The 22681-nt window shown below is 36.1% G+C and overlaps 3 protein-coding genes across 6 annotated transcripts; 1 reads left to right on the top strand and 2 right to left on the bottom strand.

The window, feature by feature from the left end:
• The first annotated feature begins 2544 nt into the window (after positions 1 to 2544).
• Positions 2545 to 12182, top strand: LOC137825609 (uncharacterized). 3 transcript variants are annotated; one of them, XM_068631318.1, is made up of 24 exons: positions 2545 to 3098; positions 5466 to 5683; positions 6244 to 6349; positions 6553 to 6654; positions 6764 to 6823; positions 6967 to 7045; positions 7192 to 7339; positions 7756 to 7879; positions 7978 to 8158; positions 8349 to 8377; positions 8547 to 8695; positions 9134 to 9236; positions 9386 to 9481; positions 9569 to 9624; positions 9710 to 9833; positions 10244 to 10306; positions 10422 to 10481; positions 10569 to 10730; positions 10852 to 10925; positions 11009 to 11102; positions 11273 to 11409; positions 11505 to 11585; positions 11672 to 11777; positions 11895 to 12182. In XM_068631318.1, exons 1-24 carry the CDS (start codon positions 2925 to 2927, stop codon positions 11949 to 11951), a joined length of 2583 nt encoding a protein of 860 aa, XP_068487419.1. In that variant the 5' UTR covers positions 2545 to 2924; the 3' UTR covers positions 11952 to 12182. The 3 variants fall into 3 exon arrangements, with proteins under 3 accessions (XP_068487419.1, XP_068487421.1, XP_068487420.1); XM_068631319.1 differs by having other exon boundaries at positions 2601 to 3098; positions 7806 to 7879; XM_068631320.1 differs by lacking the exon at positions 8349 to 8377 and having other exon boundaries at positions 2563 to 3098.
• Positions 12183 to 15003: 2821 nt separating this feature from the next.
• On the bottom strand, positions 15004 to 15840 carry LOC137825098 (uncharacterized). Its single transcript, XM_068630773.1, has one exon. The coding sequence runs from the start codon at positions 15838 to 15840 to the stop codon at positions 15004 to 15006; it is 837 nt and encodes a 278-aa protein (XP_068486874.1).
• A 1171-nt stretch (positions 15841 to 17011) lies between these two features.
• LOC137827161 (heterogeneous nuclear ribonucleoprotein 1) lies at positions 17012 to 20418 on the bottom strand. 2 transcript variants are annotated; one of them, XR_011083673.1, is made up of 3 exons: positions 19981 to 20382; positions 17797 to 19148; positions 17012 to 17322 (listed from the first exon to the last, which is right to left on the bottom strand). XR_011083673.1 is itself a non-coding variant. In XM_068633382.1 (2 exons), the coding sequence occupies exons 1-2, from the start codon at positions 20200 to 20202 to the stop codon at positions 17943 to 17945; spliced, it is 1428 nt and encodes a 475-aa protein (XP_068489483.1). In that variant the 5' UTR covers positions 20203 to 20418; the 3' UTR covers positions 17563 to 17942. The 2 variants fall into 2 exon arrangements, 1 of the variants encoding a protein (XP_068489483.1); XM_068633382.1 differs by lacking the exon at positions 17012 to 17322 and having other exon boundaries at positions 17563 to 19148; positions 19981 to 20418.
• Between the last annotated feature and the right edge of the window lie 2263 nt (positions 20419 to 22681).

The following is a 22681-nucleotide window of genomic DNA, read 5'->3' as shown; positions in this document are numbered from 1 at the left end:
TCTTCCAGAATAGGCAAAGGTCTCGGTCCAAAGCTCCCATGCTATCAGGACTTCTAGGCCTCCTGAAGCAGCTCTTGGACTCCTTTTTCCCCTTGTCCACCCAGTACAAGGGGAAACCGTCGAGAAGGGAAGTGTCTTTGTCATTTGCGCGAACCTGGATGAACTTCCCCTTCCAATCCTTGTACGACTGCTGGAAGATGGTGAAAATGGATCTCCCAGCAATGGCATTCAGGCTGACCCACAGGCGATCTCCTGGGTGCTTGGCCTCAAACAGGAATAAAAACACGTCCACTGACGCGGGCAACCCCAGGTGGGCGCACGTTATCTCGAAGGCTCGGACAAACGCCCAGCTGTTGGGGTGAAGCTGGGCGGCAGCGATGTTGAGCTCAGTTAAGAGTTCCCTCTCAAATCGAGTAAGAGGGAACCTGAGCTTGACCTTCTTGAAGAAAGTGGTGTAGACGAAGCAGAAGGGCCCATCGGCGCTCACTTTGTCATCGGCGCACACTGGCAGAGCGGCGGGGCAAGGCAGCACCATCATTCTCTCATCGTGCTCCTTGTGAAACGATTGGTGGACCTCGTCCCCATTGGTCAATCGCAGAACCGCTCCCGCAGTGTTCACCGACGAGGTTTCCTTTAAGAGGGTTGGGTTAGCCCATGGGTATAAAGTCTTGAAGTCTGGCAGAGGGATGGGGGCTCCTCCAGCGTTAGATGGAGTCGCCTGAGCCAGGGCAGTTTGGGAAGATGCAGGCCTCACAGCCTGCGAAGAGGGAGCACCACGAACTTGTGTTGAGTCGTGTGCTTGTGAAGGAGGGTTTCGCGCTGATGGAGGGGGGTTCGGGGTAATCTTGGTGCGAGTCATGGTAGCAACTGCAAAGGAAGAAGAAAGAGGAAAAAAAAATAATCAGGAGGGTTACAAAGGCTGACTCGATCATAGAAGGAAGGCGAAAGACGAACGAATGTGAGTTCGTTGCGACGATCGACAAAGCCCTAAGTTACGCAGAAGGAGAAATGGAAAAACAGCCCACAGCGTATGCACCAGACAGTTACAGGATGATGCAAATCGGTGAAAATGCAAGGAAACCCAGCAGATGAAGGAAAGTAGTTACCTTTCGATGATCAAGAGGACGTTGAAGGGAGGTGGTGATCTAGAGCGTCGAGGAATGTTGAGAGCTTTCGCAGAAGGAAATGAGAGCGTATGCAAGTGTGAAGAAAGTGATGGAACAGTAGGAGCGTAAGGGGTTTAAGGGTTTTTCGAAATAAGTTTTGGAAGCGCTAACGGCAGATGAAGAGAGCCGTTGATGAAGCCACGTGTCGAGCGATCGGTGAAGGGTTTGGTGGAGCGTCAGAGCAGCAGAAAGTACGATCGCTTGGAATTCTGCGTCAGTGCCACGTAGATCGGTGTTGACGAGGGCTCTTTCAGTCTTTTCGCTAGACAAGTCTTCGCTTAAGACTGGGGGGCTTGTGTACCGCCCTGGTGGACGGGTGTGATGACGTGGCATCCTGCTACAGTGTAGGCGTGTTGACAAGGCGCCAGGTTGGCAGATAGGAAAGAAGTCGGGAGGCACGTGTGGTCGCCGATTGTTAAGTTGGCGTGTTCCGACTTCCAGTTTACCAGAATAGGCGATCGCCAGGTTGCAGATGGAGTCGCCAGATGCAGACTCAGGCAACCAAGCAGTCGGAGATCGCCAGAACAAGCACATCGCCGAAGGTGAAGGAGAAGCAGGTTATGAAGGCGGCCGGCGAGACCACAGGGAAGGTGTATGAAGGCCCTAACTCGCCAGTTTCAGTAGAGATCGCACTCCTAAGTTAGCTATGCACTGGGCAGTACCATGCATAAGTAACTTAGCCAAAATAAGAGTAGAAGCAGCGCCAAGTCAGTGAGCCTCCAGATGATGGCACGTGTACAGACGGATGCGAGCCACGTGTCCAAGTCTGTAACTGCCAGGAGAGAGAAAACCACCAGGTATATAAGAGTTCTTAACAGACTTTTTTGAGGTATGCACGTTCAGTTCATACACTTTACGCTTGCGAGTGAGAGAGGATTTGCACGGTTCTCGTTCTTAGTATTTGGTGATACCGTCACTGACTTGAGCGTCGGAGTGCGATCGGCCGCAGCGGCACCGTATCGTTTCTTTGCAGGTTCTTGAGATAGATCTAGAGGAGGAACGGAGGTGAGAAGCGGCGCGCACGATCCTTTGACGAGGCATTCTCCCGCGCTCCGGTCAACAGGCAGGATCAGAAAGTATGACCGTTTTAGTTTATTTTAAATTTGATTAAAATTATTTTAAAATATATTTTAAGAGGAATAATAGAATACACTGCCAAATGTAATATTTGAAATGATTAATGTGGGAATAAAGAATTACAAAAATTTAAAATTAATTCAAAACGAAAATTATAAATACTCCAAAATATACTTTTTTTTTCAATTAAAGTAAATTATATATGTGTGTATATATAATATCTATTAGCATGTTTATTTTTATCATTTTATATTTGAAAAATGAACGATCTTTTTTACCACCATTCAATAGATATGGGTGTGAATTGAGCAATGCAATTGAGACAACATTTCAGAAAACCATTCGTTTCTTGAATTTAGAACACGTGAAACGATGAAAACATGGTAGGGTTTGAGTCAGAAGAAGGCAGAGATGTGAAAGACGTTAAACTTGTACAATTAGTTGAGCAGTAATTGCTGTTTCAACTTGCTACACCCTTGTATATATGTATGTGGACCTTTGAGTTCCACGTACGTGTGTGAAGAATACCCTCATCCTCCATTCTTATCGAAGCTACCGTTTTGCTTTTGGGTTGTTCTGCATTTTCAGATTGCAGCACTAGAAGGGATAAAAAGTTGAATTTTTTGGTTACTGTTACATAATAGAGAGAGAGAGAGAGAGAGAGAGAGAGAGAGAGCAAAGATGAGGATTGCAGTGGTTGGAGCTGGGATTAGTGGGTTGGCTTCTGCTTATGTTTTGGCCAAAAGTGGAGTGAATGTGGTGCTCTATGAGAAGGAAGATTGGTTGGGAGGACATGCCAAGACTGTGAATGCTGATGGTGTTGATGTCGACCTTGGCTTCATGGTCTTCAATCGGGTAACCCTGTACTTCAATTGTTTTTCTTTCATTCAATTGTTCAAAACCAGGATTTAGTTATATTATAACATACTTGGATATTCTATTGAACTACAACCAGTTATTCATTGACACATTATCCAAAACTGTAACCTGTGTGCTTTTCAGTTTTCATGATTCTATCTGGTCTCAGCCTTTTTTTTCTTCCATGAACTGAGTTTTAATTGTCTTCATATTTTGAAGAAGGAAATTGGTAAAAGGAGAATTTAGTAGAATGAGAATTATATTCTCATGCTCAAAGAAGGTTACTCATTTCTGATGAATGTGGTATAGCTATGAAGCATTACTGTTTTGATTCTTATTTGACTTTATTCATTTAGCAAAGAAAAATTCAGAACCTACACTCTTCTTTGGGGAATAGATTAAAAGAGAAATATGAAAAGGATTTGTACTTTGTAGTGTTGGGGGATGCTTAGCCACACATGAGAGACACTTACCACTATTCCCCCATTAACTGCATACATTCTCTCTACCATTGCTCAGCATCCATTTCTCCCCAATATATCATTTTTTTTTCAAAACCATTTGTAGTATGCCTTCTAAAAACTTAGTTTCTTACAACTATTTTTTATTTATCATGTAAAAATAAAAAACAAATTACTATAATTTTTTTTACTGTTTCATATAAAAAAATAAAATAATAAATCAAAGAAAAAAAAGTCTTATAATTATCAATAAAACTATATGAAACAGAAGATTTAATTTAATTAAATCAAACAAATCCTACAAAACCAAGTGCATGCTAATGTTTTTAATTCTAAAATATTGTTTTCTATAAATTTTACACAAGAGATTACAAAACCACCAAAGATGAATGCTTCATAAAAATAGTTTGTAAAATGGAAATTTCTAGTCTTGATATATACTATAATTGGACTCTAGTTTTAGTGATATACTCAAAATTGTCAAAAATAGTAATATAAATTAGTGAAGTATAAGTGTACTCTTAGTGATGAAAGAAAGTAAGTATACTTAAGTTGTTCTCTTTAGCTTCACCTGTATGGGGCCCTCAAGTGGTCCTCACGCCTACCATTTTTAGCCTCCTATACTTCTTGAAGTCTGTTACTATAAGGTGGCCATGGATCTTTCTCAATTCCATGAAACTAAACAAAAAGCTTCAGAATGTCTTCGGAAAAAAAATTATAAGAATTTTTAAAAGAAACAAATAGAAAAAAAATTTAAATATTACTTTTTCATAAGTTAATTTTATGGAAATTTTCTAATAACTTCACTTTACTTTTGACAGTGAATAAATGAATAAATTCATCATACTATTTTTTCTTTTAAAAACATAACTAAAAAATTATTAAATAAAAATCAATTTTAAAAATAAAAAATAATTAGTTATTATATTAACTAAATTAAATTAAAGACTAAAAAAATTATTAATATTTAAATTAGTTTTTATTACTGCTAAATAATTTCTAAACTGATAATTAATTAGCTACCAACCTTAAAATTTAAATAATTGATAGCTAAAATCTTAATAGTTAATTAGATATCAATTTAAAAATTTTCTATCAATAATAAAAATTAATTTAAATATCAATAATTATTTTAATTTTTAAAATAATATTTAATTTAGTCGGTGTCTAAAATTATTTTTTCTTTAATAATTTTTTTTAGTGAAATCTTTAATCTTTATGTAAAAATTGTCCAACTAATCCTTTCATCAGATTGAAAAACTATAAATTCAATACTCCGATCAGAGGCATTTTCTAACGTGGATGAGACATTTTCTAACGTGAAAATGGTGTATAATGTAGCATTCATATAGGGTTGTTTATTCTCATTATAATTAAAAGTAACAAGGATCCACATTAAAAGCCTAATCAGTAGCACGGAATAATGTCCTTTAGAGCCCAGAAGAAAAAAAACAGACATGGATAAAGAAGCATCACTATTATATTATGCTGATAAAAAAAAAAATCACTATTATATTATATCTGAACAATTCAATTCATTTACCTGTATCTAGTCATAGAGGTGTCTTGTATAGCTTTTTATGGTACATATCTTGTACAGTTATGAAAATACTAATTGACAATACTTTATTGTTTATATTAATGAATAGAGCATAAAACTCCCATGAGTGTAAAGGGCTGATAATTATTCAGGTTCATCAATTACTAACTCTGTCTGTAACTCTGCATAAAAGCGGGGTTGAACATACTCTTCTTAAACCATAAAATGCAACATGTTGAAATTTCAGGCGTTGAATGCATTTTTTTGCACTTTGAAACTGGTTGATTTTATATGGTAAAGTAACTAGAGCAATGCTTGTGAGACTATATATATACTGACAATGTAACATGGATTATTGAACAGGTCACCTATCCTAATATGATGGAATTTTTTGAGAATATTGGAGTGGATATGGAATTGTCAGACATGTCTTTTTCTGTTAGTCTAGACAGAGGCCGTGGCTGCGAATGGGGAAGCAGAAGTGGGTTGTCCGGCTTGTTTGCACAGAAGAGGAATGTAATGAATCCTTACTTCTGGCAAATGATTAGGGAAATTGTCAAGTTCAAAGATGATGTTATTAGGCAAGTTTTTACCTACTTCTATTTGTTGAATGCTTCAAATTTTGAACTATATAGAACTAAACTGATGGAAGATGACCAAGCACAACCTTTCATGAAAAATCAAGAGCTAAGTCAAGAACGTCCAAGATCAAGCTAGGAGCGTCTAAGACCAAGTTAGTAGCGTCTAAGACAAGAAGACCAAACTAGGATGAATTTGCCATCATAACTGCTGCACTCAATTTTTCTCATGCATTGTTAAATTTCCATCTTTCCTTTGGTCTTTGATTGTCAGTGAACTGAGGAATAATAAATCATACAAACATCACCAAATTGATGGTGCCTCTTGTTTCTAGGAGTTACATATCCAGTGAAACAATTGGTATCCCAATAATTAGCTTTGGATAAAATTTGACTATAGTTCAGCATTCACTTCCCTGTGTAATTGAATTTGAACTCCACCGCATAAAGATGAAGTTGAGAAAAATACCGAGTATACCTTATAGTAGTCTTCTTCTTGTTGCCCTGAACAACTGAACCCTGATCAGTTAGTTGGCTTTGCCTTTTCAAATTTTGCAATGCAGCTATCTTGATATGCTTGACAATAACCCAGATATTGACCGCAATGAGCCTCTGGGGGAATTCATCAAGTCAAGGGGCTACTCAGAGTTATTTCAGAAAGCCTATCTTGTGAGTTCAATGGTGTTATATATATATATATATATATATATATATATATATATATATATATATAAATATTCTCTCTCTCTATATATATTCTCTCTCTCTCTCTCTCTCTCTCTATATATATATATATATATATATATGTATATATATGTATATGTATATAATTTCTATGCTTAGTATGTATTTATAACATCCAATGCCTTTAGATTCCAATATGTGGTTCTATCTGGTCCTGCTCTTCTGAAGGAGTTTTGAGCTTCTCTGCTTTCTCAGTCCTTTCGTTCTGTCGCAACCACCATCTACTTCAGGTAGTAGCACAATAGACTCTTTTCCAGATTTATGTTGTGGCATATAATCTAGCTCTTGAATCCAAAATAATTAAAGATAATTTATTGACACACTTAGACCTCTCTGCAGCTCTTTGGCAGACCACAGTGGCTAACTGTAAGATGGCGATCACAAAACTATGTAAAGAAGGTGCTATTTGTCGATTTTCATACTGTCTTAAATTACAACTGTGTCACTTGGGGAGACATTTTCAGTGTCTCTTATCCAATAGATCTTTCAACTTCTGAGTTATAGATCAACTTTTGTCAATAACTACTTGTTATAAAAATCAGGTCGTAGAAGAGCTTCAAAGGGAAGGTAGTCAAATAATAACTAATCGTGAGGTTCACTTCGTTTCGACAACTGAAAAAGGTGATTAAGTAATCCATTTGTTGTTACTATTTCAATTCCTTCCTCTTCACAAAGAGAAGGTGAATTCAATCTGATTGATTAGCATTCACATTGCCTTTTCATACTTACTTACTATTCTAGTAACATGGTTAGAAAAATAATTGCAGGGTGTGTTGTTTACTGCAAAGATGGTTCTCAAGAAGTGTATGATGGATGCGTACTGTCAGTGCATGCACCTGATGCCTTGAGACTATTAGGAGATGAAGCAACATATGATGAGCATAGAATTCTCGGTGCTTTTCAATACGCTTACAGGTAAAAAATTCATTCTAATATTTCTATTGTTGGCTACCGTCCTCTCATCGAATACGAAAACACTGATTGTAGTCGTTATATTTACATTTGAACTATTGTCAAATGCATGCAATAAGGTATCTTTCCTTTATCATTTCTTTGGATTCAATAGAGTTAACATTGGATAAAAATGTTTAATGACTCAAGTCATGGATTAACATGTTGTCATACCAAAGCATGAAAACATTCCTAAATTTATATTCTCTTAGGACCTAGAGCAGAAAATCAGTTTTTTAAGCCCGGATGCCATTGAGTATATTCTTGTGATCTCGTATGTTAATGACAGAAAAATCTTAAGATGCTAAAGTAAAGAATCTTTTGTCATCTATTTTCAAATTAGACCAAATGCACAATTATTCTTTGATCTGTGTTGGCAGTGATATTTTTCTTCATCGTGACAAAAATTTAATGCCCCAAAACCCAGCAGCATGGAGCGCATGGAATTTTCTTGGAAGTAACAACAATAAAGTTTGTGTCACATACTGGCTCAATATTCTTCAGGTTGGTACATTTTTTATCATAACTGAATTGTGTTGTGTTATTCTAACTAAAGAGAGTAATGAACAAACTTGTTGGTTGATCTTCATTCTAATTTGCAGAATATTAAAGAAACAAGTCTACCCTTTCTTGTAACTCTAAATCCTGATCATATACCAGAAAATACCTTGGTTAAATGGTCAACTGGTCATCCAGTCCCGTCAGTTGCTGCATTCAAAGCCTCGTTAGAGCTAGACTATATTCAAGGGAAAAGAAAAATCTGGTTTTCAGGGGCTTACCAAGGTACAATCCTTCTTAGTATATCGACAACCAAGATATATACTTTAAGCTTCCATGAATCCACTTATGCCTACTAAATTTTCTTATATCCAATCTCCGTTATTTAGAACCTCAGTTAGATTGAGGAATTTATATTTACTTTCAGATATACCAGTGATCTAAACATCATATATTATATATACGTGCTTTTCAGGTAATGGATTTCATGAAGATGGATTTAAGGTAGTTAAAGCTAAGTTTCTAGTGAAAGGGAAAATATAGTCTTAACTGAAAAATATTTCTTTAAAGAGTTTCCTTAAGTGGAAATTTTTAAGGCAGTTAATTTTCTTGCAAATTGTCACCAACCCGTTGAAGTGAAACAAAGAAACTTAACTGTAAGATTATACTTCAGGCTGGCATGATTGCAGCTCATGGCATTCTTGGAAAACGCTGTGTCCTTCAGACCAACCCAAAACACATGGTACCTTCTTGGAAAGAACTGGGAGCACGCATTTTTGTGACTAGATTCCTGAGTTGCTATGTCAATACTGGTTGTTTAACGTGAGTTTACTTCATACAGTATGAATTCTCATAAAAAACAAAAATGAAATAAGTTTGATGGTAATATCACATAATGTATCAAGATTATATACATTTAGTAGTGAGCTCACCTTAGTGTTTTCGAATGATATAAGCCTCGGTTACTCTTTGTTGGTATGTACTTAAAATATAAAAGAAATGAATAATTGGAATTTATTTAGACACAGGATCTTTACTTGTAAATTGGAAAGGTGACCAAAATTTGATGCAGGGTGATTTCAAAAACAATTGGAATTGCTATTTATGAAAAACAACAATAATCATTTAGTCTGATATAACGATTTTTTTTATTCAAAGCTTGACAATAAAAATCCAAAATAATCATGTACTTCATCTTCTATGGATTTGACTTGTCAAAAATGGCATTGGTTAATGGTGCATATACCTTGAGGCGTACAGTTTATTGGAAGAGGGAGGAACAATGTTCACCTTTGAGGGAACTGGAGAAAATGGCATTCTGAAGAGTGTTTTGAGAATCCACAGTCCACAATTTTATTGGAAGGTATATACTTTAAAATTTCACATTAAGTATGATTATTGATTGATGTCATTCTAGCTGTGGAAGTGACAAGATATGTTTATCTTTGTCAATGCATCTCTAAAATTAAGTTGGTTAGGAACTAAAAACTATCATTTGTGCAAGTTTTTCAGGTAATGGCACAGGCAGATTTAGGCCTTGCTGATGCATATATCAACGGGGATTTTTCATTTGTTGATAAAGATGAAGGTCTCTTGAATCTTATTTTGGTAACCATTCTCAACTGAATCTTACAATGAGTTGTCTCTTTGGGACTTTACACTTTACTTTCTTGTACCTTGGTACTTTTACTGCAGATTCTCATAGCCAACCGAGATTCAAATGCATCCAACTCACACCTGAAGAAGAATAGGTAAGTTGATATGATGAGTTGAAGTCTACATTTCTATGTTAGTTAATTGCATTCGCATACCAAACTTTTTGTTTTTTGCCTTTAGGGGTTGGTGGACACCAGTTTTCTTTACATCTGCTTTGACATCTGCCAAGTTCTTCATGGACCATGTTTCAAGGCGAAATACTCTCACACAGGCTCGCAGGAACATTTCTAGGCATTATGATCTGGTATGAATTCAAAAGCTCCTAGATTCAGCGACTTTAGAGGAACAAATAGTATAAAGAACATACTATCCAACAATATAGAGTAGTGTGAGCATATAACTTTATCTTCCTATGCATTGGATTTTTCTTTTTCCTTGATATAAATTGAATATAGACAAACTCAATGCTTCAGTTACAGTTTATTGATTGTGAATAGCATACACAGTTTGTTATACCACAATATGTCAGAAAGAATTATAAATTACCTGAAAAAAGTGTCATTGAATTTCTTAATGGCTCTCTCTTTTGTGTTTACCTTTTATTTATTCATAGTGAAACTTTTTCTATTGATATTCGGTGCCTTTTACTTCATGGCTTTGAGCGCTTACACTAAATGAACAGAAGCTTACAATTTTTCTTTGGTCTGTTTCTAGAGCAATGAACTCTTTGCAATTTTCTTGGATGAAACAATGACATACTCATGCGCAGTATTCAAGGCAAGAACAACTATCTGATCCTTGAGTCCAAACTTCACATAAAAAGTATTTCTCCAATTTTTGCAGCATCAGTAGTTTATATTCTTCCTTCTTTGTTTGTTAAATTATCTGATAGAACAAAGATGAAGACTTGAAAGATGCACAAAGGAGGAAAATCTCCCTTCTGATTCAAAAGGTATGTGCCTTTGGTTTCTCTTTCATTAGAATTTCAGCTATTATCTTACAAAATTTCTAATGTGATTTTTTTTTTCAAAAAACCAAGGCTAAAATTGATAAGACGCATGAAATTCTTGAGATTGGATGTGGATGGGGAAGTTTAGCCATTGAAGTTGTCAAACAAACAGGCTGCAGATACACTGGTATCACTCTGTCTAAGGAGCAACTGAAATTTGCAGAACAAAGAGTTAAAGATGCTGGGCTTCAGGTATCAACAAGCTCATTTTTTTACAATTCCATGAATTTCCTTATAAAAATATGATTGACTCTTTATAAAATCAGAATAAGCTAAAAGCGAATTCATGTTATTTTAATCATGATGATCCCAGGATTACATCAAGTTTCTACTGTGTGACTATCGTCAATTGCCCAAGACATACAAATTCGACAGGATTATATCTTGGTGAGCTATTTATAATTTAATTTTGCAGACTTGTTGTTGCAATATTTCCAACATATTGCATGACTTGTATAAGCATACTTCAGTGAAATGATAGAAGCTGTTGGCCATGAATACATGGAAGAGTTCTTTGGTTGTTGTGAATCAGTATTGGCCCAAAATGGACTTCTTGTTCTCCAGGTATTTGATACATTAGTACTTCTCTTATACTTTTTATCTATATAATTTTTCTGTGTTTAGATTATAGAAATTTTCTGGTATGCTATGCAAATGAAACAGCATCAACAAGTACATTCTTTTTGGTAATAAAATTTCTGCTAACCATTATCAAGATGGTTATTGTTTTGTAGTTCATATCAATCCCGGATGAACGTTACGATGAATATAGGCGTAGTTCTGATTTTATAAAGGAATATATATTTCCAGGAGGGTGTCTACCCTCTCTAAGTAGGATAACATCAGCCATGGCAACCACATCTAGACTATGGTACAAGTTATATGTAAATACTGAGTTCTATCATTGACCATTCCCTTCATTCTTCTCTCATACTATACTACACAAATGAATATTCTTAAATGCAGCGTGGAGCATGTTGAAAACCTGGGAATTCATTACTATCAAACACTCAGATGCTGGAGAAAAAACTTCATGGAAAGGCAGAAGTATGCTCTGAAGTTGATTGAATACGTTAAATTCAAGTGACTACTTACAACAACTAACTATTGAAAATGTATTTATTTGCTGACAGTGAAATTTTGGCTCTGGGGTTTAATGAGAAGTTCATTAGGACATGGGAATACTATTTTGATTACTGTGGTGCAGGTTTCAAGTCACTCACACTTGGGAATTACCAGGTACATTACGCAGTTACTATCCTTAAATACTCAATGAGCATGATATGTAATATGTTGGTTATAGTTGCAATTGTAACAAAAAAACAAGTACATATAATGTGTTTATGTACCATGTAGGTGGTTTTCTCTCGCCCTGGTAACGTTGCTGCATTTGGCGATCCATATAAATCTTAGACCTAAACAAATTGACAGAATAAGCTTCACACATTCTACCAGACTACATTACATGATTGTGCCATGTAAAATTTACTGGAGCTGAAATGTGTGGCTTCGCTGTGCAAAAACAGCTACATTGGTGATAATTTTTTCGTACAAAACAAATATTTTTTTACAGAATGGAACAACCTTTTTATGTAATTAATTTACAGAGTATTATGAAGTACAAGATATGTTGAAATTGAGGTCCCCCTGTGTGTCCTAATTATGACAAGAAAAAAAGGTCAATTTTTCATTACTTATATGTAATTTATGTATTTATAAAACAGAATGCTATCTTTTATCCTATAATTCATATTGAAATAAAAAAAAAAAACACATTCTCTCACAAACATGTTGCATCGCACAAATCACAATCACAGGTATAGGCCAACTAAGTAGGCTATTACGATTCTTCCCGACTCCAACTGTGTTTGCATGAAGGTGAGATTGTGCTTGCGAAAAAAAAACATGGAAGTAGATGTTTGGATTCACTCTACTAAAGCCATACCGATGAATTTAGGGTGATCTTACTTTTTGTCTACCCTCATATGTGTCAATAAAGTCAAACTCAACTATAAATTTGACTCTTTTTATTTTTTTGTCTATGCACATTATATATATATATGGGGAATCTCTCCTTATTTAATAGGAGACCGTGATCAATAAATCTTAGTAAATGATCTATCTTAGTAAATGATTTATTGAATATTGTTCTCCAACTAGGTTGGGGACTGGGAGAACTATTGTCTTCGGACGTCGCTCGGTCGGTCGTATCTTACTTCCTCCTTCGGTCCTTCTCGCTGGATGACTCCTCAGGTGGGTGGGGTACCTGCAGATGGCACTCCAACGCTCAAGTCAATGGGGTATCGTATTCGGTTGGCTAGAATACTGTAGATAATGACGTACCTTCTTCCTTGGAATGCGTGATATTTATATTACCTTGATGGGCCCTCGCTGTTGGGTCGGATTAGGGGGTTACTTAGCGATTAGGGTTGGATTAGGTCGTTTCCTAACCATAGGTTAACCTTTGTTAATTGGGTCAACCTTTGACTTGAGCACTTTATGTCGGTCGGCCACGTGTGACACATGGTCGACCTCGTACCTTAAAGTATGGTCTTGACACATGGGTTGACCGGGTCACAAGACCGGTCGGTCATCCCGGTACAAATATATTTAACGATGGTCATTTAAAGTCTTTGAGTTATACCTTAACTATTGAAAACTCTAAAGTTCAACCTAGAAAATTGAAGATAGTTTTTTCTAGGTATCTTAAAAATGTGACAAACATTAATTATTCATTATCTCTTTATGAAAAAAAAATATTTATCTTCTTCTCTATATAAAGGGAACTTGTAAGGAAGAGAAAGACAAGAAATTGATATACATCATAGTGTGAGACTAGAAATCCTAGTGAGAGACTATAAAAATGATGTATTTTACACTTGTAGTATGAGAGAAACAAATATTGTAATTATACTTTCATAGTGGAGACATTACTCATGAGGACATGTTCAAGTTGCATGCAACTATTCCTACTGAAAACCATGATGGATGATCACTTATACAGTAAGGATATACACAAGCCTATTTCTTACAAAGACAATTCAGAAGGTAAGAGTGACAAAGATTGAGAAATTTTGAATTGAAAGTTGTTGCAATGATTCACAAGTATATTGATAAAAGATTGTTTGAGCATGTGTCCACATACACAAATGCTTGTTGTGGTTAAACTTGAATTTATGATTTAAAAAAAAAACTCCAAGAAATAAAGCATCTCTTAGTGGAGTGATATGAGTTGATTTTAGGATTGTTTATTTTATGGTTTGACACTTTACTTAGATTGAGATTTTAGGAATTTAAGAGTGAAGACCTTAGGAAAATCCACACTGGACATTAACTTAACTAAGTGGTTAAGTAGATGTGAAGGTTCATTTCACAAAGGCAAAAGGAAAAGACAATTATAAGATGAAAATGATGCTAGAAGGTACGAAATTAAAGAACAAGGAAAAGAAACTTGTATCGTTTTGTCTTCTCATCATACCCAATAAAAACATACCTTTTGGTTTTGTCTTCAAGCTTCGTTCTTCGTTGATCATAAGCCACACTACCAAACACTTTGAGATGAGAAACTATTGGCTTTTGTCTGCTCCATGCCTCTTGTGGTGTTTGATCATCTAACTTCACATGTGGACATCGATTTTGCACATAGATGGTGCATTGCACAGATTCCACCCAAAATTCCTTTGGCATCTTTTTGCTCTTAAGCATTGATTGAACCGTGTCGAGAATGGTCTGGTTCTTCCTCTCGGCCACACCATTTTGTTGAGGAGTGTATGGTGCAGTTAGAAATCGCCTTATATCTTGCTCCTCGTAATACTCCATGAAAGTCGTTGAAGTATACTCGCCACCTCTATCAGATCATATAGCTTTGATCTGTCTATCAGTTGCCTTCTCCACCATCACCTTGAACTTTCTGAATGCCTCGAATGCCTCAGATTTTTCCTTCAGAAAATAAACCCAAGTCTTTCGTGAGAAATCATCGATAAAGGTAATGAAATACCTTTTACCGCCGAAGTATTCTGGAGTAATTGGTCCACATGAATCAATTCGAGAGGTTGCTTAGACCAATATTGAGCCTTCTCTGGAAACGAGGTTCTCACATGCTTGTTGAGCACACATTCTTCACAAAATTTTCCCTCGTAGTCCATGTTGGGTAGCCTGTGCACCATATTCTTCTTCGCTAACTCTTTTAGACCACCATAATGTAGGTGACCAAAACGGAGATGCCACAACAATGTCTTATCTTCTATGTAGACTTGCAAACATTTTTCTTGTATGCTTCTCAAATTCAGCTTGTACATCTGATTTCTTGCCATCTCGATTCAAGCAACCAAACGCCCTTGCTTGTTCTTCAAGTGTAGTAGTCGATCTTTCAAAAATATCAAGTAACCTTTCTCCGTGAGTTGTCCCATACTTAAAATGTTGGTCTTAAGGTCTGGTACGTAATAAACATCTTGGAGTGACCCAATTAAGCCATCCTTTTGTAAGTAGCAAACTGTACCTCGCCCTTTAACCTCCACCTTTGACGCATCTCCAAATGACACATGACCATCTTCAATCTTTTGCATATCTTTGAATAGGTACCGCACATATGGTTGCTTGCTCCTGAGTTGAGGTACCATAGAGTGTCACTGTTAATGTTGACTTCATCTTGAGCCATCAAGAGAACACCTTCATTCATTTGGTCTTCCAAGGCTAGGTTGGTTGTTTCTTCTATCTTTATATCAGCACGACAATCTTTTGCAAAATGCCCCACTTTACCATAATTGTAACATTTGTCAGAGTTGCAATCCTTCGCATAGTGACCATATTTGTGACATTTGTAGCACTCGATGTTGGAATAATTCGATTGGTTGCCTTTTCCTCTTCCACGCCAATTTGGTTGGCTCGATTTTTCCTTCTCCTTATTGTACCCTTCATGACTGTTGCCTTTTCCACCACGACCGTTTCCACGCCTTCCACGACCACGCCCTCTATTTCGAGAACTTTGATGATAGAGTACCTTTTCATCTTTGATTGATGCCTTTGTTTGAAGTGCTTGCTTGAGTGTTTTCTCCTTCTTCTTCTTCTTTCGTTGCTCATGTGCCTCGAGAGAACCAGCAAGCTCGTCGACTGTGAGCGTCGCTAGGTCCTTTAACTCTTCTATTGCGCACACAATACTCTCAAAATTGTCAGTTAATGTTCTCAAAATCTTCTCCACAACTCGTGCATCAGTCAACGTTTCACTGTTTCGGTTGAGTTGATTCACCACAGTCTGTACACGCGTAATGTAGTCAGATACACTTTTTGACTCCATCATCTTCATGCTCTCCAACTCGCCACGAAGAGTTTGTAGACGCACTTGCTTAACTCGATCAACTCCTTTGAACACCTTTTTTAAGATGTCCCACACTTCTTTTGAAGTAGTTGCACTAGCAATCTTCTCAAAGCCCGACTCATCAACCGCTCAAAACAACATATATAGTGCCACCTTACCCTTTGATCGCATCTCTTTCAACACCTTGGTTTGAGCCGCCGTATAACCTGTGGTATTTGTTGATTCTTCGAAAGACCACCTCCCATGCATCTTGAGAACTGAGAAGAGCTTTCATTTGAATGCTCCAATTATCATATGTGGTCGCCTTCGTTAACTGTGGTAGCGGTATTTAACCCATCACATTAATCATTGGCTCTTGATACCAAATTGTAAAACAAACAATCACTCACTTGAATTTTCTCTAAAGAAAACACTCTTCTTTTATATTTCTATCTATTGTATTTCTTTTTGTGGTGCATATTACAACTGAAAAAACATCTTATTTATAGGCTTTAGGAAGCTCTTCTAGAAAAATCTCCATTATAAGATTAAAACCCCACTAACAACATAATTAAAATCTCACTCACAACTTTTGACCTTTTACATATCCAAACTGTCATTCCACTCTTTTATAGTAACTTCTAATTTTGAAAACCACAATTTCATTTAAAGTTTATTCAACAATAATTACTTGTCCAGCCAGCTTAATGTTCATCTTTTTCCATTTGACACTTCATAAATAGCATTCCTCTTCTTTCAGTTAACTTTACAGAAAGAAAGTGCGTTTCATTCGCACAGGGAAGAACCTGCCAAGTGAATTGCGTAGGTAGAAGGAATAAAACGCGCATACTATGTTACTCGCGTTTTAGCATAGATAAAAAAAAGTGCATGCACATTTTGCCATTAAATTAGAACCTAAGATTTTATAGCAAACAATTATGAACCTAAAATAATATACATACTCTTCATTCACATACCATATTTGAGAAAAACATTGTTCAAGATATATCTTGGGAAGCTAATTGCGAATTATCTCCTATTAATGGATAAGGTAAATAGCATTTAAGCATTTAAATTCTACACATGACAATATCCAAATCATTACTATATAATTAAAGAGCAAACAAATTTTTGCAAAGTTAAACCTTCAAATTTACGCAAAATTAGATAAACGGTCATATGAAATATAAAATAAGTTTTCCATAAAAACAGATGTAGATTAAATTCCATAACACCTAATCCAAAAAACATCAATCAACTTGACACCCCAAGATTAGGATAGGATAAAATTCTATAGGTAGGCCAACTGAAATAGTCAATGTGCTGCTGACACTCTCAATATCTTTCCGCCACCATAGACCAGATTGAAAGTTAAGGAATTTTTTCTCACAGAAATCTCCAATTCGACGATGCGTTGGTTCGCCAAATTTCATTCCTTAGACATGGGTGGACACTTGGCTCCACCACTTCAATACTCGTGCACCTCTCCTCCTGTACAACACAAGTGCAAATACAGGGGGAAAATGATTATGCCATACTCAAAGTTTTTGACTATCACTACGATTACGCTACCCATTACGAAGTGATCAATCCAAGTCTCCACTGCTATGATTAAATAGCTTGACTACATCTTCATATTTCTAGTTGTCATGACAATAAAAATATGAGTCTAGACAATATGTAATCAGAAAATGACAGACACTAAATAAAATTCAACCACAAAAAGACAACTGATAATAAGCTGCATCAAACCATCATATAAGATGAAATATCATACTATAGCTTAAATGCTACAAGAACGGCCATTCGAGATCAACTAAAATCATAAGCACGCAAATTAAAGCTACACGCAGAAACAAATACTAAATAGAAAGTAGCATCTAGTATCTCTTAAACTTAAACCAACTACTTATTATAAACTACGAAAGCAGATACTGCAAACTACTGGGATTCAAGCAATCCAACCAGTCCCATTGTGTATTGACATCCATCTTTGAGCCCCTCCTTTGCTGCTGGAAGAATTCATTGTGACCTCATGATTTAAGACTTTTAAAAGGCTAGGGATCCTCAAGTTGAAGTTCAAAATCCAGCAAGATATCCAACTATCAAAATTACTGTTGTTGGGCTTGTCGAGACTGAGCACCACCGTAGCCACCACCGTAACCAACCTGCCCACCATTTCCCTGCGGGGTTCCATAATTTCCAGATGCATGTGTTTGTTCTGATCTCCAAGCTGCATTTCCATAACCTGAATTTCCATTTGCATCCCCATAGCCACCACTCATGTAGCTACCACTGCCACCACTACTTGTTAGTTCACCCCCACCAGGACCGCTAGCACTATTGTTTGGAGCACTCCCAGTTCGTCCACCAACAGTGCCATATGCACTTGAATTATAAGAACTATCACTTCCACCATATCCACCATACCCACCATATCCATAACCTTGGCTCCCATATCCAGCAGCTCCACCAGGGGACTGACCTGCAGTTGCTGAACCAGGACCACCGCCACCAGATCCAGCACCACCACTTGGAGCACCCCAAGGAGCAGTATTCCCATAGCCCATAGATCCATAACCAGAAGGTGCCTGAGCAGGCCATGAACTCCTTGGGCCTCCTGGTGGACCACCAGCATAAGCAGCATTAGGAACATTAGGATTTCCATAGGTTGCACCAGCAGGTCCACCATACCCAGCAGTGGCACCGCCATAACTTCCATATGCACCATACCCAATACCATTATTAGCCGGACCATAACCATACCCTGGAGCACTATAGGCAGAAGAACCATAAGGAGGGAATCCACCTGCAGCGCTTTGAGGCTGCATATACCTACTAGAATCCATACGACCATCATATGCATTTTGGTTACCACCAGATGCCCCATACCCTTGATACCCACCAATTCCAGAACCACCACCTCCAGCACCACCCATCATACGGCCACTTGCACCAGGATTGGCATCCTTGGGAAGTGCACGCTTTACCTCAACTTGTTTACCATTTAAATCATGAAATGATTTGTGCAAAACCCTATCAACGGCCTCCTCAGTATCAAATGAAATAAATCCAAATCCTCGTGGCCGCCCAGTATTCTGGTCATACATGACTACTACATCAGTTACATGTCCATAAGACTCAAAGTACTGACGAAATTTTTCTTCAGTCAGGGTAGGAGGCAGTCCTCCGACAAATATCTTTTTAGTTCTGATGTTTCCTCCATTTCCAGAATTCATGCCAGAATTGGAATTTCCACCTCTCGAGGTGACAGAAATTTGTTGATCCTCTCTTGAGAAAGCCTTTTTGGCATCAACCTGAATGATGACATTATGAAATAATTGACAGTTAGTACTTTAATTGATGATGACAAGAAAAGATTGTATAGGATTGAAATTAGCCAAAAAGGCCTTAAATAATGGATTTTGATATCCATATATCCAAAACAAAACATGATAATCAAACAATCTCAAAACAATCATTACTGGAGGTACAGCGTACAAGCTGGGGTAGGCTCATCCAAGAAAACAGGTAAACCAATATTAACTTAGTCCGAAATACTAGTGTTTATGCATATCATTGAAAGAAATAGAACATATCTAGTAACTTCAAAAGGGTCATTTCAATTATATGCATAAGCACAAGTATTCATATAATCAATTCTTAAAATATCAGCATACTATCAATTATTGTAAATTAGTAACAGATAAACTGCAAACAAATAGCAGCGTTCACACATCAAATAGCATTTCGACTACTTGTTTCCTGATAAGTTCGCCCGCAGACAACACAAAAAAACCTTATCTTTTGAAACAGTAGTCAAAACAAAAACACTTCTTGAACTAAGAAAACCAAGTAGCAAAGAGAGCCAGGAACAAATTAGCCCAGTGTTACAGAAAAAAACCCTAGCCACTCGAAATACAAAATAAATAAACCAGCATTCACATACCCTAATTCCAAGAGCAAACCACGAAAACAAAACCCTTACCAAAAACCCATCAATCATTCCACCACAAAAAAACTCATTTTATCCCAAAACCAAACACAACTCAATTCGAAACCAGCACATCAACAAACACGCCCAAAAAATTTATTAAAAACGAGCATAAGCAGCAGCAGAAATGAAGTATAAACGGGATAAAGCGTCACCGTTCTGCCATCGATGACATGTTTATCCTCGAGAACCCTATCGAGAATGGTGGGATCCGCGAAGACGACGAAACCAAAGCCCCTGGGCTTGCCAGTGTTCTTCTCCCGCATAACAGAAGTGCTCAAAACGTCGCCGTAGTTGCCAAAATGCTCCTTGAGCTTGTCCTCCGTAGTGTCCCACGAAATCCCACCGATGAATAATTTTCCTTGATCCGAATCCATTTCCCCTCTCTCCCTCTGTATGTATATAGGAATGAATAAAAATGAATAGTGGTGGGTGCGGTGGTGGTGGTGGTCGATTTGGTGAGAGGGTTGGAAGGTGGGAAATTTAGGTTTGATTTGGGAACGGAGAAGAAAAAAGGAAGAAAGAAGGAAGAGAGGGTTTTGAGGTTGAGGGCTTCGAATAAATGGTATGAGAGAGTGTGTTGGGTTTTTGTAATGCAGTAGAAATGGTTTCAAAAAAGTAGTGCTTTTTAACGGCTCAGATTTGATTGATTCTATTTAGTTACACGTGTAGCGCATGCCAATTCTATTCAATTAACCTACTTCAATTAATAATAAATCAGAACTGGACACTTAATGCTTTGGTTGGACCAAGAGAGAAGATTAAGAGAAAAAATAATTAATAATCAGAATAAACATAATTTTATTTAAAAACTGTTTTCTTTTACCGTTTTATTCACATGAATGATCTACAAATAATTTCATTTTTGTGTCATTAATAAATTTATTTTTTTCTTAATATATAAATGTTAGTAATCAATGAGTACATAAATAAAATTACTGTTTTATTAAATTTTAATATAAACATTTTTTATGAGTCTTATGATTTTTTTTTATTTTAACTTAGAATCAATTTTTGGTACTCATAGCTCTAGAATGTGAAAAAAAATTTGAAAAGTTTAATACCAGTTTCATCTTCAAAAAAATTAAATTAACTAAATTTAATCAAATATAAAATTATCAAATTAAAGTTTCCAAACCAATTAAAATCTAATTCAAGTAAAAAAATTGTAAATTCTGATATGGGTAAAAATTAAACCTGAAAAATTTGGGTTAAACTTGTGGTAAGTCGAATTCCCTTATCGATTAGTTATAATAAAAAACATCTTAACATAGTTCAAACCAATCCAATCCAATCCAATAAAAAAAATGAGGTATCGAAAATTAGAGTTAAAGGATTTTAGTTATTCTCTCTAACTCTTCTTTTTCTTTACTTTTTTTTCTCAAAATTAAAATATATTAATTCACGTATTTTTTTCTCCCTCTTTTCTACCTAGGATTTGTATTTTTCACCGTAAGTACGTACCACCTCCAATCTCCTAACACCCTCATCATAAACAAGTAGGGGTGTCAAAGTGAGTTAATTCAACTCACACAAGTTGACTTACCACGATTCAACTCGACTCATTGTTTTATGAATCAAGAATTTTGTAACCTAGCTTGATCCGCCACTAGTTGGTAGTTTGGGTGAATTGATTCATTTAATATCTCTTAATTTGTTTTATATATTTCTTACAATCAATCAAAGTAGATTGATTTGACCCACCTACTTATTAGAGTGTAATCGAAGTGTTCATCAAGTATTAACCACAACAATTTGAAAGTGATATTATAAAATATAGCATGAGAAAATTAAAGTGTCTAATGTATTGGGCAGACAAATAAATTAAGTATCCAAATAATTTAAACACTATTGAATAACATTCTAATATTAAAAGAGACCAAAGTGTGAACCTACATAATTAAAAATGGTAAATAATTATAATAAAAAAATGGTGAAAATGATGATAAAGGGTTGTTGTTGATGAGTTATGGGTCAATCTATCTCCAACTCAACTCAAACTCGTTTAATCCATAGGTTAAGTGAGTCACATTCAATTTGACCCACATTTAAAATATTTATATCTTTTTCCAACCTAGCTTGTTTCTAACTCATGGTGAGTTGAGTTGACTTACTGATTTGAACTTATTTTGACACCCTTTAACAACAACGTTGCACACCACCAACCCCCTAACCTCTTGTTTTGTATATATTCACATATGTCATGGTCATAATATGTATATGTTTAACCAATTAACCTGTCCTAAACTAGATCAAACTCACCTTTTAAAATTCACTCATAAATAAGTTAGGTTAGGTTAACTCACTAAATGGTCAATCCATAACATGTTAGAGTAAGCTGGATAACCCATTTTGACAGTTGTCTAATAAAACATAATTCAAACCTCTTGTAACATCCCAATAATACATCTAACTATTATAATACAGGTTCTACATATTTCTATACAAACTTAGAGTTTTTCAAAACATTCCTAATACATGATATTTACAATATAAAGTTCTAAGGAACGTCCTAAAGCTTCTTGAGACCTCCAACTCTTGTATGATCATCTGCTCGTGTACATATAGTACAGTCATCGCAGTTCACAACACATCAAGAAAAGTAAGGGTACGCTAGTGAAAATAAAATTTTATAATATACACAATTAAATCAAAAGAGAAAACCAAATTACATGATCAATTTCTCAATTATTCAATATTCTTCAAATACCAACATAAAATAATCACATGGATCTCACATGGATTTACACATCCAGGATATTCAACAAACAAAATAATATCTGACGCCTTCTGGAATACTCGTATTAAGTAAGTCCTACCAAAGACTAACACCTGATTCAAAGATTACCATCGAAT

This window comes from Phaseolus vulgaris, chromosome 8, assembly GCF_000499845.2.
Source record: "Phaseolus vulgaris cultivar G19833 chromosome 8, P. vulgaris v2.0, whole genome shotgun sequence".
Lineage (NCBI taxonomy): Eukaryota > Viridiplantae > Streptophyta > Magnoliopsida > Fabales > Fabaceae > Phaseolus > Phaseolus vulgaris.
This window is presented reverse-complemented; position numbering and strand designations above follow the sequence as displayed.

Bases quoted from the DNA above. Each gene is read 5' to 3' on its own strand.
- LOC137827161 (XM_068633382.1), bottom strand. From the start codon at position 20,202: ATGGATTCGGATCAAGGAAAATTATTCATCGGTGGGATTTCGTGGGAC. The intron at 19,149-19,980 runs GTGACGCTTTAT...GTCATCATTCAG, and splicing joins ATGTCATCGATGGCAGAACG to GTTGATGCCAAAAAGGCTTT.
- LOC137825098 (XM_068630773.1), bottom strand. From the start codon at position 15,840: ATGAAGATGATGGAGTCAAAAAGTGTATCTGACTACATTACGCGTGTA.
- LOC137825609 (XM_068631318.1), top strand. From the start codon at position 2,925: ATGAGGATTGCAGTGGTTGGAGCTGGGATTAGTGGGTTGGCTTCTGCT. The intron at 9,237-9,385 runs GTATATACTTTA...CAAGTTTTTCAG, and splicing joins GTCCACAATTTTATTGGAAG to GTAATGGCACAGGCAGATTT. The intron at 10,307-10,421 runs GCAAGAACAACT...ATTATCTGATAG, and splicing joins ACTCATGCGCAGTATTCAAG to AACAAAGATGAAGACTTGAA.